The sequence below is a fragment of the Falco naumanni genome, chromosome 3, assembly GCF_017639655.2.
Source record: "Falco naumanni isolate bFalNau1 chromosome 3, bFalNau1.pat, whole genome shotgun sequence".
Classification (NCBI taxonomy): Eukaryota; Metazoa; Chordata; class Aves; order Falconiformes; family Falconidae; genus Falco; species Falco naumanni.
In genome coordinates, this window is record NC_054056.1 from 25,032,926 (window position 1) to 25,047,738 (window position 14,813).

Genomic DNA, 14,813 nt, shown 5'->3' on the forward strand with positions numbered 1-14,813 from the left:
GTCTAGTGCACACTGTTGTTCTTTAGGAGCCTGGTGTTGGGTACCACTTCAGCAGCTGGGGTACCAGCCATCTTCCCTGGCACACCTTGGCTAAACCAGCTCACAAAGACGGTGCTGGTGGCGCTGCTGATACAACGTCCCGTTGATCTGCTCAGGTGAGTCTTGCTCTCCTGCTTTGCTCCCTGCTGAGGTGTGGGCATGCACCGTGTCACGGCAGTGCCGGGCTGCAGTGCTGAGCCTGGCTGGCAGCAGGAGGGATGGGATCCTTGGCTGCATCCGTTCATTACGCCGTCAGTCACTGGGACAGAGGGTGATAAAATACACGGGCACAGGAATGCTTTTTTTTTTTTTAAATGAATTTTTTTAAGAAACTGCATACATCAGAGACAAACAATAATTTAAATACCATGCAGTTTCAGTATGTACAAAACCTAGGACATAGATCCAGTTTAATTTTTTTCTAGTTATTTACATCATTTTCATACAGCCATAATCTGTTAAATTACAATACTGGAAGAGCACATGATTGACAGCCACCACACTCACTCCTATACAAAGACAAACTATATACATACACTTGGATATCAACTGGAAAATGCAACTGGTGTAGGAGTAACTGGGACACATGGGAACGCAGGTAATGTGCCCGTCACCTCCTCTTTGTTTACAGAAGGTGTTCCAAGCTCGAGCAGACTGAACACCTGGGAAAAATAATTTGTCCCCTTTTACTTTCCTGATTTTTTATTAGCCTAGTCATCTCCCATGGCTGTTTATACAAAATGATTTTATTTGCAGGCACGTTAGGGAGCCCCCGTTCACATCTAACTATGGGTTTACATCTCCGCCATCTATTTTGAGGAGTGCAAGCTTTCCCTGGGCGTGTTGGAAGTGCTCCCTCCCTGTTGGTTTATAGCGTTTCCACTGCACAGACGGCACTGCAGAAATAATGACGGGTGAGTTTGGTGACGAGCTGCAGTGATGACAAAGTGCTGTGGTTACATTTAAGTATTAGGCTGAAATCTATTTGTGTAATAGGCTCACTAAATTGTTTCAGTTAACATAAATTAGTTAAAAGTCTATTATATTTTCCCCCACCACCCCCTTCCTTCTCTTCTGATACTGTCTAGAGTGCGCACTAGGAATTGTCTAGAGGCAAAAGCTGGCCTGAGCCCCGTCCCAGCAAACCTGCTGCCTGAAACTTCTCTGGCTTGCAAGTCCCTAAGCAGCAGGGTGCAGGGTGGGGGAAAGCCCCAGGGTGACCTTCCCTGCAGGTCATAAACACCTCGCCTGGTCCCTGTACACACTGCTGGTGAGGGCAGGCGGGCGATGTGATGGCACCATCACGTTTCCTCGCTGTCGCTTCTTTCAAAACAATTGAAACTCTTGTCTAGACATTTTGGAATCACTTTTCTAATCCCCGCCACCTCCCCAGTCTCCCAGTTTCCACTTCATCTTCCCATAGGCTGTAGAACGTGTCACAATACTTGCACGTTTTAAGTATGAATAACCCATCAGGATTCAATCCAAAATGTTATTCTTCCTTGACTCTAGAATATTATCTCTATTATCAGCCCTGGAGATGGATGATTGGAATAGTGATTTTCGTTCTGCGTTGATTTTTCCATTTTTCCATTCTCTATACCTGAGGTAATTTCTTTGTTACTGCTATTAATCTCCTCCTAATGTGCATGAGGATGACCAGTGTTAACTGCAACGTTAGCAGGAATGCCATCATCCTACACGTAATCCAGGTTGAAAGAGGGGAAATCATGACTGTTACTGTCTTCTCTTCTCACCCCCAACAGATTCGCAACTGCTTTGCTGTGATAGAGATGGCTTTCACAGATGAGATGACAAATGCTCAAGAAGAGAGAATAAAAAAAAAAAAAAAACAAAAAACAAAAAACACACTAGCTGTTCCCCAGCCTGCTTGCAACTCCCCATGGATGGCCAGAGGTGGGTGTGCAAACTGAGGATGTGCTGCAGTGTTCAGGCACTGAAAGGCTGCTGGAGAATGTCTTACCAGAGGTTAACTTTGCAAAATACCCAGACCCACCGAAGCTAAAACCAGCTGAAGTGCCAGTTCTGGGAGGCTTACTGTGGTGCCAAACACTTCATATGGCTTCTTTCTCCTCCGCCTTCCCCTTCTCAGTAATAAGCTCTGCTTGCAATGTGGAAGAAATGTGGCAGTTCTTCCACTGTGTCCTGCTGTCTGCTCAGCCAGGAGTTAACATAATGGGAAAAAAAAAATAATAAAGCATTGCTGCATGTAACTGCCCTGGGGACAGCAGGAATCCTGAGGCAGGCTGAGTGTGACAACTTGTGCAGTGGTCAGCCGGGACCTGCCCTGGGTCCATCCAGATGAAGGCAGGGTGCCGGGGAATGTCTGGCCATCACCCAAGACTTGGCTTTTACATGCCTCAACCAGTGCCCAAGGGTTTGTTTAGGCTGCCAGACCGGCAGGCGTGGGCACCGCTGGGGTCCGAGCCCACCAGGGCCAGTGGCAGGACCCGCAGTGACATTGCCCACAGCGTACCCATTCCCCTGGGGACTCCAGCACCGACAAGACACCGACAGCGGTAGTCTGCTACTTCTACCTCTTTCCTCTTCATTTCAATCATAAAATGGAAAAAGAAAAAAATAAATCTCACTTTTTCCTCCCACCAGCCTACTGAGTCCTCTGATTTCTGTCACTGCTGCTCCTCCAGCAGCCTCCTTTCCCTTTCACAGTGAACCTCTCAGCTAATGATGCCGGTGTGGGATCCATACTGGGAGCATGAGGGCTCGATGCTCTTCGAAACCGCTGTGTTGCAGAGCCCTTTCCGAATGCCATGTCTGTGTAGTCAAAAGCATAGAGTTCTGTTTTCCCTTTTTAAAGCCGTGGTGTGGTCTTGTTACACATGCATGTGTATGTGGAGGGATTTAAAACCACAAACTCCAGGTTTTCATGAAAATAACCCCAAAGCACTGTATTCCTGGCTAGTATGTCATGCTCTGTCTTTGCTGCACTGAGCTGATAACATTGCACATTAAAGGCTTCCCTACTGATTAACTTGTGTCTAAAGCAACTGCGAGCTGGTGATACAGGGATCACTGTGTATTTCTTTGGAAATCACTCCCCAATCTGGGAAGTGTATCACATCAGAGGCATGATGCCGAGAAAAGGAGGCACCAGAAACTAGTTGGTCTTTACTTTGCTTTGTAGCGTCTTCCATCCTACAACAGCCAATTCTTATTTAATAGCCAATAATCCATAGCATTGCAAGGATAGCCACAGGTGGGAGTAAAATGCTTTTGTTTGTCTCTGATGGAGAGCAAATCTGTGAGGTATTGAGTACCACCACCAAGTGCAAATGGAGCCCATTAGCCTACCTGCCAGTGTTGTTTGGGCAGCCTGGGTGCTAGAGCAACTCCGTGGGCTATGTGCAGGTCCTTTTGCTTTACTCCTGTGACTGGAGGAATGAGACAGAGGCCTGAGAAGAGGCAGGAGTGTTGGCACTGTGCAGCATTGGCCATTAAATGCTCACACGAGAGGCTTGTCAGCCCGCCATCGGTGAGGGGCAATGTTAGCGGGGGGGGGGGGGGGGTAGAGGGGGATAGATAAATGGAAGACAACAAGAAAGGAAAAAATAATAAAGTTGTAACAGAAATAACAATACCGTAGTAAAAAACTTTGGCCTCTCTGGTCAAACTGTCAAAGTAAAATAGTTAGTTATTATGGGAAGAATAAAAGGTTCCTGAAGTAATAATCTGGAACTTCTTACAGTAATGTTGCTACAGTGCTCTGGGCTGCTGGCCCAAACCAGGGCGTTACCGTTTCTTGCCAGAGCTGGAAGGGAATCCTAGATGTTTGCCCCAGCTTGCTGGCGTGACACTAGTTAAGGACTTAAGTATGGAAGGTGCTGGCCTAAGTTCAGAAAAGCACTTCAACGTGTTCAGCTGTCACGAAGCCCGTCGGCCATGGTCTTGCCTGCAGTGAGGCTGTGGGCGTGCTTGCTCAGCGTTAAGTACGCGCTTACGTTGGCAGGTAAACCAGGCCCAGGGCGACCAGCTCTCCGAGCTCTGCCTGGTCAGTTTGCTTGTTAAATCACCATAATAAAAATAAATCAAAACCAAACCAGAACACCTCTGAATCGCTGTCCTTACGCCTCAGCTGTGGGTACTGGGGACAGTCCCCCCACCCACACCGAAGCTCCAGACTCCTTTTGTTAGGCTGGGTATCACAACCTGTCATGCTTTCCTCAGTATGAGTTTAGGATCAGTTCTTGAAACACCTGATACAGAGAGAATAGATGTCCATCGACCCCCCAGTTCCTCCTGTCGCGTGTCCCGCTGCAGAGCCAGTCGGAATTCCAGCCTTTCTTCCTGCTGGATGCATGTTGGCTCGCACAGTCACGAGGCTCGGGTGTAAAAACAAACTACAAGCTGAGCAAATGCCATGCAGTGACCATGAAGAGATGGGTTTTGCTTGCTTTTCCTCAGCATTCTGGTTGTTTACTACTGGTGGGTTCACAGCTGGGTTTGGAAAATCATACTGGAAAGAGACGAAACAGAAACAGTTGCTAGAACTGAACCAGCCTTCGGTGGGGAGTCCTGTTCTTCACAGGTGATGCCTTTTTCTGCTTGGGAGCTGAACAGTGCCTATTGACTGGCTAGAAACTGCTCCAGGGAAAGAAATGCCTTCCTCCTCAGATGACAGTCACAGGTGGGCTGGCCTGTAGAGTAGTTCTGCTCCTTCACCATCCTCATAAGGTGCTCGCAGCCTGAAAGGAGTGTTTGGTATAAGTGCTTTAGTGCCACAGGTGCTTGTCTTTTGAAGACTTCACCCAGGCCAGTGGTTCCCTGAACACCATCCCAGGGCTCTCTAGAGTTGATGACAGAGGCTTGTCAGGATGAGGGGTGCCTGAAGACGAAATGGATGCACCACCAGCTGGGCTTGAACATGTATGGCAAATCCACATGCCGGGAAAGTCTTATACATAGATGCCAAGTCTTGGCACGATTCCCACCAGGGGTATTTTCTGTTACTGAAGCTTGAACCAGCAGGTCTGATGATGCTGCAGTATCCATCACATGTAAATACAATTTTATCTTTTTTTTTTAATATTTATTTTTCTACTCTTTTTTTTGTTTGTTTTTTAAAAAGGCAGTTCAGAAGATTTACATTGTACGTAACAGGGAAGTGAATAATACCAGCACTTATGGTTCCTTTTAGTTATGTTTTGAAGATGGCATAGTAGTCAGGTAGAATTGAACTGCTACGGTCTATGAAACCTGAAACCCAAGAGGAAAAAGAAAAAAAAAAAAAAAAAAGAAATGGTAAGATAATATCCTCACATGCATATTGTACATAAAAAAATTTGGAGAACTAATTGCTACAGTGACACAATTAGGCAGAGCTCGACGGCAGTAGCACTGACATCAGCCACGCTGGCACTGCAGACCCAGAGGGATGCTCACAATTCCTTGGTCCTCGCCAGACTCACTGTTCAGAGGCATAACCTGTTTGCACCAAAGTGTACCAAAGACAGATTCATCCCATCAGATCCCCGAGCGAGTTATCTCAGATCGGCTAGCCCTCTTTCAGACCACACCATGCCTGGTTCCACAAAAACTGTCTGGTTTCGACAAACCTTATGGTCTTCAGCCAGATTTACAGACACTTCAGGTATGATTATTTCTTAATATCGGAGGCTAAAGAGCTAAGCAGATCCAAAATGGCCATCCTTTCCGCTAGCACACCCTGTGTCAGGAGGCCTGGGTTTGTCAGTTCTGCAAAGGATTTTTTTTTTTTTTTTTTTAGCTTTGATTTTTCACTCTTATTATGAACAAATTAATGTGTCCCACTAGTAAAGCAACGCTCACATTCTTCGCTCAGCTCATGCCACTGCTTAATGACATGAATAGCTCATTACCTTGCTAATGATTTTATAATGGTGATTTATCTAGTTTGTTTAAGGGAATTACTTCATTTTGGTTAAGCGTGCTTCCTTCAAGTGCATGTTTTCCCAAAGCCACTTGTCTAACCAGTAAGTCCTCATGAACTTCAGACAAACCCTTATTCCAATTTCTATTATATTAGCTGTACCTCTGAGTATGCCTGGCCCGAACTTAGCGAGCCAAAGCACTCGGTGGCTTTCAGATACAAGCTGAGTCACCTCAAAGGGTCACTGCTCAACCCAACACTGGCAGAGAGGCAAAATACTGCCCAGAAACCTGCGAAACCCAAGCAGCTGGAGAGACCTGGAAAACTAAACCAGTGTTTGTGGGATGCTAAAGGCCTCGTGGCAATCAACGGAGCTCAGCTCCCTGTAGCAACATCCTCTTTATAACAGCCTCATCCTTTCTAAATTTGTCCCCGCTCTCCTGGAGGAGTGAGCCAAGTGTCCCTCAAAGGCTTGGTCACTGGGGTCACCAGATCTAGGCCAACTGCACACCCTACAGCTTCCTCCAGCCCTCGTGGCTCAGAAGCAGCCGGCCTGTCTCGAGCAGCACTGCCTTACTACAAACTCCAGTGCAACCATCCTGGCACGGGCTAGGAAGTAGAAGGGAGATTGTTTCTGCAAGGGAATATATACATAATGCATGTGGTGAATTTTCATATAATTATTAATTTATACACATAAAAATCCCCTAATACAAAATTAATTTTTCCTTAAGCTTTTCTGTACTTTTCTTAAAAGTATTGCCTGCATTTTTTATGAGCACCTAGCTGATGAACAGATTAATAGTCAGGCAGCTCCAGCTTTGCACCAGAGCTCCCTGTCACTTATCTTCAATACCTAACGCTTGTCTTTAATGTCTAACGATGAGTGGGGGGTTAATGTTGATTTGCAAAGCCCTGACTTCAGCCAAAATGCCAGATCAGCTCATCTGGGCACCAAAGCCAGAGCAGACTCAGCACAGGCTGCGTAAGGGGATGTGCCCTGACCTACTCGCGTGCCTCGGCCCTTGCCTGGCAGGGAGGAGGGCTGTTGGTTTGGGGTCAGTCTCTAACTTTTTAACTAAAAAGGCCTAAAAGCATTAAATATAGTGCCTCTCTGTGGCAGGATGTGGAGGACAGGATGGAGATGTGCAGCGCCCAACAGCTGTACGTGCAGCAGGGTCTGAGTGTACCCTCCTTCATACCTTGCTACGTGCTGGCTCTACGAGAGCTCCCTGACCTCCTTCAAACACCAACGCTATTCACTTTTGATATCAGAAGAACAGACATGCAGTTAGACCATGATAGTTTAAAAAAAAACAAAATAAAAGGAGGGCACACTTTATTAAACAGACAGCTATGCCTGCATCCCACCACATAATAGGGCGGCATGAGCTCATCTGTGTGAGTTTCTTTTACAGCCTGTAATTCTAAATGTTGTCTAGACTTCATGGTGTGTTCAGTGGCTGTTGAAGAAAGAGCTGCTGGGTTTGTGGTTTGTGTTTGTTTTTTTTTTTTTTAAACAACATTATTCATCGATAGTTTTAAAAAATTAATCTCAGCTTACCTTGTTAGATGCCTACTTAATTCATGAACTTCCATTTCAGTGCTTTTAAATTCATTAAGCTCTTTTCGAATGGCTGCCTGCAAAGGACAAATAAACTCATAAATGTATAAATGAGAGAGATCAAAATAAGTTCACTTTGTTCTCAAAACAGTATATTAGAAGTGAAGCAGATAGATAACATCAGGGGAAAAAAAAGAAAAACATTAAAAAGACTTTAAAACATGTAAAGGAACAGAGATAAACACATTCTAAATCACATAAAGGGAAGAGATAAATGCTTTGGTCGAATGGCTCAATTTGAAAATGTATCACAGACAACACAGATACAGAAACCAATTCCAGCTTGTTATGTAAACACTTTCATGTACAAAACCCAAATTAACATAAGCATGAGAAAAGAAAATGTGCAACAGAGTTTCTCCAACACTGCTATCTGCTTCAGAGCTGGACTGTGAGTAAACTGAGCCTGGATCCTACCAGACTACTATTGGAGGTGTCTCCCACCTTTACGTGGTCCTGAATTTCCTCGGGTGCAGTTACCTAAGGTGGGTGAGCTTACCTGGAAGGGAAGAGGGATGCCTGGCTCCTTGCCCTCTGCTCTGCCTTGGGCTGTGCCCCCCCACATCCTCCTCCCCCCTGACGACCCAGCTGTGCCATTCATTGAAACAATTCAACCCCCTAATCCAGCAGAAAACTACCCACAGGTGGTTGTATTCAGCACCTGCAGGAGACCCAGTTACCTACAGCCTCTGTGGCTTGTCCATGAAGGGAAAGAAAACCAGGGGTGACTGGCAGAAAGAGAAATACTGAAGAAAAAAAAAATAAAAAAGGGGTGACTTGGAGGGACTCAGCTTTGTGGTAGAGACGGTGCTCAACAGAGCTGGCTGGAGTCCCAAGCCCAAAGTGGGGACTTCTGACAGCCCTGTGGTATTTGTAGCTCACCAGTGGGTTTCACTGTGAGTATTTGGAGAGGACGTGCAAGGTGGCTGCTGTGGCCGAACACTCCCCTGGGTCCAAAGTGTGTGTCCCTGCCTTTTCATGTGATGCTGAAAACATCAGATCAGTGGCTGCAACGGGCTGCGCCAGTCGGCAATACTCGTGTCTGTCAGAAATTTTTCTCAGTGGAGGAAATCTAACCTAGTATGAACAGCACCAGCCCAGAACAGGGCTTTTGCAACTGCCACGAATCACCATTGCTTTGACAAGCCCTAAGAATTGATAGATTTTGTGAGTGTGCTCTACAGAAAAGGCCCCCTGTGCTCCTTCTGGACAGCTTTAGTTTTTTATATACCTTAGAAATGTCTGTCAGGCTCTGCCTCCATCCGTCAGGACAGAGCGATGGCTGCGCAGCAGCTCCAAGATCTACCTTCAGCAGACCAATTTGCTACTTAAGTGATGGTGAAGGAGGCCACACAGGCTTCTGACTCGCACAAGGTCTGAAATCTATTCCTCCCTGCATCCCTCATCCGCTGGAGCGATTTTGACGTGCCCTTTTCATTCCTCTAACAGCCAGACCTGGTGAAGATGAAGCCAGAGGGATGGCAGTTCCTTACATCCAGCACACAGATTTACCGACAGACAGAAAAGTCCATTACTAAAATCTATTTTTGCAATAAATCTATCCTGTGCTGACCAGTGAAGACAGTTATTGAGTCAAAGCTCTGGAAGAAAATAATGTTTTATAGGACGTTGCAGCTTTGTCAGGCATTTTAGAGTTGATTCCAATTTGTCTGGCTATTTTTTCCAACAGTGGGGAAAAGCAGGTCATCTGAACGGCAGAAATCAGAATACTACTCACAGGAATCAAACCCCCAAAAGAATCTTATGCCATAAGGGGCATTAATATAAGCATGACAAACATTTCTTCTTCTGCTTTGCTGAGAAAATGTTCACTTGAAGAACTTAAGCTCCTTGCTCTATTGACTTCACGCATGCATTATAAAAGAGAAGTGACCTCAAAGTACTTCGCCTTAATACTGATTTTTTTTTTTTTAACCAGGCCACATTTAATAGTGGTATTTAATACTTGTTCTTTTCACAGATACAGGATGAGGAAGGACCTGCCTGGACTCCAAATCTTCTCCTTTCCCAGCTGAAGTTTCTCCGTGCCTTTCATCCCAGGCAGGGATCTCTCAAAGGCTGCAGAACCAGCTGGAGATTTATTACCTCCCTCATCTACCAACTGGGAGAATAAAACTAAGTCAGTTGACTAAGAACTTGTCCCACACGGTGAGAGAAAATGGGAAAAGCTACTTTAACCCAGTATATTATGGTCTGTGGACAATCCAGATGGAGTTTTTCTTTTTTTCAGATCAGTTTATGCTACATTAACTTGTCCAAAGCGAAACTGAAAAAAGCCCTCTGTCAAGGAGAAAACCAGTGGTCACCAAACTATACATGTCCTCTGGTTAAATTATACAAATACACCTGGCTGCCCTTTGCTCTGTGAATAAAATCAAGCACACCATAAAGGAGTGGCATGGCCAAAAATCCTCCTCCTGTCTCTAAACACTGGACATCATGGTCTCCATTGCTGTGTAAGTCCCACAGCAAAGAAATAGTCAAGGCTTGAATTCAGGTACCAAAAATCTTTAACTTTACATGGCCATCACAGAGTCACTGTAAGCATAGGAATCACTGATAAGCCTCATAAATCCTCTTTTCTTACAGAGGCCGTAAAATGTTTAAATCTTCTTCCTGAGGCATCATTAAGACCCTTATTAAGACCCTCAGATTATATCAGGAAGGGACTGATACAATTTGCCTGCAATTTAACCCCTCTGCCACCAACGCCAACTCCAGCGACGCCACTGAGTGAAGATCCCACCGCTGCTCAGCGGACAGCTCTGTCAATACACCAAAAACGTGTGCCTTTTCTTTGTCTTTTTCTTCTGTGGTTTCAGTTTAGTGCTTAAAATACTCTGTAGTGGAAACCCCGAGTAAAGGCCCCTGTTGTAACACACTAGGGAGAAGTTACCTGGTTTCGGTGGGATGGAGCTGCCTTTGCCGATGTGACCTGGTGGCGTTTTTGCACCCAGGGTCAGGAATTCTGGCAAGTGCTGCTGTCACACTGCTCTGCTAGGTCCGGCAGGAGCTGTCAGCATTACGTGGCAAGATCAAACCCAACAAATAACAGGCCCGCTGTTAAGACCTGGCCTCAAGGGGCTCGATACTCTCCTCCCTGTTTAAATGGTGTAACGCTGCTAAGCTTGCTCCTGGTTTCCACACATGTAGGGAGCCGTCTTGCCAAAGGGTTATGCCTCAAACAACAAACTTTGTGAATGGGAAGGAAGAAACCGCAGGCGTGTTGGGAAGGGACGTCAGGTGGAGCCGTGACAGCCGTGGGACCCACGGGATGCTGTTTGCCGTGACGTAGCTCTAGCTGTTAAGATCACGGCTCTCCCAGAGTTCCTCCACTTACTTTGTCGGCGGCTGTGAGTCGTGTCCAGGGTTTGTCCGCCCTCCTGTCGTAGTCCTGCGCGTCTGCCACTTCCACGTAGTCACTGAAGCGGATGAGGATCTTCCTCTCACGTAGCTCTTCTACTGTAGGCCTTTGGCTCAGCTGCAGGTTTGAGGAAGGAGTGGAAAAAGACATCAGGACTTCACTTTTTCCCTGCAGAGTGCTGCCTGGGGATTTATTTTACTACAACTATCGTTATGATAATAAGAGGGTTCAGACATCCCCAGTCCTGTTGTTTTTATCAGCCTTTCACAGAACTGCTACGTGGGAGACAACCTCTTGTTACAGCACCTTGAATATCATCCCACTTTGCTGCCGAAGCAGCCCGCTGTTCTTTGGGAAGCTGCTGTGGCTGCAGGCCTCGATCCCTGGCTGAGGTTGATCACCCTGGCAGAAATGAGATGTAACACAAGGAAGTCTCCTTGTGCACCGATGCCTCAGGAAGAGCCGAAGATCACAACCACAACTTTAACACTACCTGCGCAGGCTGTACACTCCGCAGCCTTGAGCTGCTGGGTGTGCTTCTGTGCTGCCTGGGAGGAGTCAAGCAAAGGCACTAGGTGGTTCCTGCCCTGAATTATGTGCAAAAGGTGAGGAACAACTTTCCTTACCATCCTGATATTCTGCAACCTTGTCCTCTACCTCCAGAAATGGCAGGCGGGATGATGGCTAGTGCTCAATGAACTTTTCACTGTATGCTGCAGCTCTCTTTTGTGTCACAGCATATTTGACTTTTAACAGTTTACATTGCATACTACAAGCCAAAAAAAAAAAAAAAAATTGCAAGGGTGGATTGTATCATGTCAAGAAAGCATCTTGATTGCTCCAAAGCATTTCTTTCAAATTCCGCAGTAGAATAGGCAGCCACAGTCAAAACTCTCAAACTGGAAACAGTAGTGTGATGGTAGCCCATGTATCGTACACCAGTTACGTGGCTAGGGACAGGAACTGGCTTTCAGGATCAATTCTTCTTGGATGCATGGCACGCTGCTTAGCGTCAAAAGCAATTACACATCTGTTTCTGAAGAAGGTGCTAGATATATATGTGCATGTGGCTGTATATTAACTGCAAAAGTTTCACTATTAAACATTTGTAATCATGATATATCAGGAAAAATAATATCCTGCTAACAATTAGCGACACATTATATCATGCTAGTCCCACTCACTAGAAACCGGTGTTTTGCAATACTTCACCCTTATGGATAGTGAAAGGTCTACATATTTCATAAAATGCTTGAGACTCTATTCTGCACAGTTATTTAGCCTCCTGAATCCTGACATACAATTCCACCTTCCTCCCAGATTAAGTATCTGTCCCCTGCATTTCATCTTCCAGGGAAAATTAAGATTCAAACCAGCCAGGATGCTAAGTGGAGGGTGATAAATAAATCCCACCTTTCTCCAGCACTTGGGTGCTGCTGCAATATAGCTCCACTGCCCCATCCCATCTCTGGCTTTAAATCCCAGCGTGCTTGTTCTTGGCATGGATGGCTGCCTCTCTCTTCTGGCTTTAGAAAAGGTGGTTGTGACAAGAGGTGACAGCAGGGCTGCTCTCCTTACACCCACGGCCCTGAGCATGCACTCACAAACTGGGTTCAAACACCTCATGTAGTGAGTCTGCAGAGCTGCCCTAAAGCTCTGCCTGTGAGATGCTCAGGAAGACGGGAATTCTCCCCCTCCCAGCTGCAGCCCAGCTGTTCTGCGCACACACCAAAGGCAGAGAAATTACAGCAAGTGCAACCAGGAGCAGAGCTCTAGACTGTGCCACGCAATGCCCTTGCTGGCATCAGTCAAGTCACAGCTCAGCAGTTCATGTCTGGTCCCCAAAGCCATTTTAGTGTAAATTACAACATTTAATAGAGGGAAAAACTCTTCCTGGGTTTGAAAATGAACAACTTTGAAACTTCTGACTATTGCAAAGATCTTAAAACTGGACAGTTTTCTCACACCCACCTTCTTCTATGGGAGGCATGAAGTTTCCTGGGGCAAGCTGCTCTGTGTGTGATTATCACACAACATTCCTCCTGTTTCTTCCAAAAGCTCCCCAAGAAAAGCTCCATTTTATATATCCACATTCAAGCCAGCCATGCTTAGGTCAGCCAAAGAGCATGTAAGCAGCGAGGTTAGCAAGAAGCATGCCTTTCTGAACTTAAGGCTGCACGTTTTTGAAACCTTTTTTTTTTTTTTTTAAAAAAAAGCAAAATCCATACACAGCAGGCATAATTTTTTGGGCCTTTTTAGACAACAGGATAAATATATCTCTGAGCTAGACTACCATGTCAGAAAATCCAGAGGGCACAGTAGATTGAAGCACGTACAGATTTAAAAACGTTATTTTTCACTCTAACGGAATAGAATTGCCTCTTCAGCCTGCAGCCCTGCTACCTACACCAAAGTCACCTGCAAGCCAAATACACACTCACTGCAATTAATAGACAGGCTTTTAACAAAAGCAAGAAAACCCAAGTGCTCTGCTAAGCTTGGAGTATACTCACAGGTACACTATAAGTGAGGCTTCTCTATGTCCTACAACTCATCTCGAACAGGGTTTCAAATTGGCAGGTTTTTCTAGCAGCCCTACTACTAGGAGCTGCAGGTTAGCACTGATACGTTATTATTCTGATAGCACAGCTGAGTTTTGCTTCCCATTATTTAAAATCAAGCCCCTGACTATGGGAATAGAGACTCTTTATGCTGAAAAAACATTATGATTACGCCCCAAAATTTCAAAGGCAAAGGTGAGACTCCACCTTTACGTGCATCAACTGCTTCTTTTCTCACAACAGCATGATTTAAGGATGAATCAATATTATCTGTACATTTCTCAGCTTTTATCATTTTAGGACACAGCCTAGATGTGGTTTCAGATTAAAACGGAATTTAAAAAAAACCCTAAAATGTCGCATTGCATGGAGTATGACAACACCAACAAAATATGAAATCCTGTGAATGAAACTCTGTGTTTCTAAATGGCTACAAGGGAAGCAGGACCTCCTACAAGCTTTCCAAGCTGGAAGAAGACTTTCAAAAAATGACTGGCTCTATTTCACAGCTCCTGTCAGCTCTTGACATTAGCCAGCTTTCATGTTTGTGCCAATCGAAGTGATCAGCAAGTTTCTACATAGTAGAAGGCTGTGATACCCTGGAACACGCTGTTCCAGGCTGTTCTCCAGGTGCTGTCAAGAAGGCAAGAGCATCAAGTGCCACAGAGGTGGTGGTGCTTCTGCCAGCAAGGTGATTTCATTGCTGGTATGCACCTCAGTCCTGGTCTTAAACAGCTAATTTGGCTTCCTTCGTGCGCTGGGTGTGCATTAAAATCAAAGAAATGGTGGTAAATGTTAAGGGTCACACGATGAACTGAGGCACATCCAAGGTATGTTCTTATGTTCACAAATATCAAATCAGGTGCATCGCCTGCACATTTTACACCACTGAAACTCACTGCAACCCTTCAGCAGGCGTGAAGAACAGTGCACTGAATTATGCGTGGAAAAATGTCAAGGGCACGAACACATTATGAAACTTTGGTATTAATGTGCATTTTTCATTCTTAGGTGACACCTGAACGTAAGACAGACTAAAAGCTGCTGCTTCACTCCCTCTGAAGTCATACAACTATTACTGCATATTATTTTTAGACACCTTGTCTTTGCTTCAGTGCCTATAACCAGTGCAATTTGAGGTACTTATACACCCCAAAAGAGTGGTGGGCAATGTCTTCATCCCCTGAGCAGCTGGAGCAAGAGAAGCATCAAAGAACAAGCAACTAGCTCAAGGTGACCCAGGAGGTCGGGGACAGAGCTATGAACAGAGAAAACATGCACTGACTCTCGTGCCAGTGCTCTGGCTGTGAAACAAGA

At 45.5% G+C, this 14,813-nt stretch overlaps 1 protein-coding gene across 5 annotated transcripts in view; it reads right to left on the bottom strand.

The window, feature by feature from the left end:
• Nucleotides 1-164: 164 nt before the first annotated feature.
• The window catches only part of PHACTR1 (phosphatase and actin regulator 1), a 303,507-nt gene continuing 288,858 nt past the window's right edge, over nucleotides 165-14,813 (bottom strand). For all 5 annotated transcript variants that reach the window (XM_040586602.1, XM_040586599.1, XM_040586600.1 and 2 more), the window contains 3 exons: nucleotides 10,912-11,052; nucleotides 7,491-7,567; nucleotides 165-5,274 (listed from right to left, as the gene is read on the bottom strand). In XM_040586602.1, coding sequence (XP_040442536.1) covers nucleotides 5,259-5,274; nucleotides 7,491-7,567; nucleotides 10,912-11,052 — 234 coding nt within the window. In that variant the 3' untranslated portion in view covers nucleotides 165-5,258. The remainder of the gene's footprint in view (nucleotides 5,275-7,490; nucleotides 7,568-10,911; nucleotides 11,053-14,813) is intronic.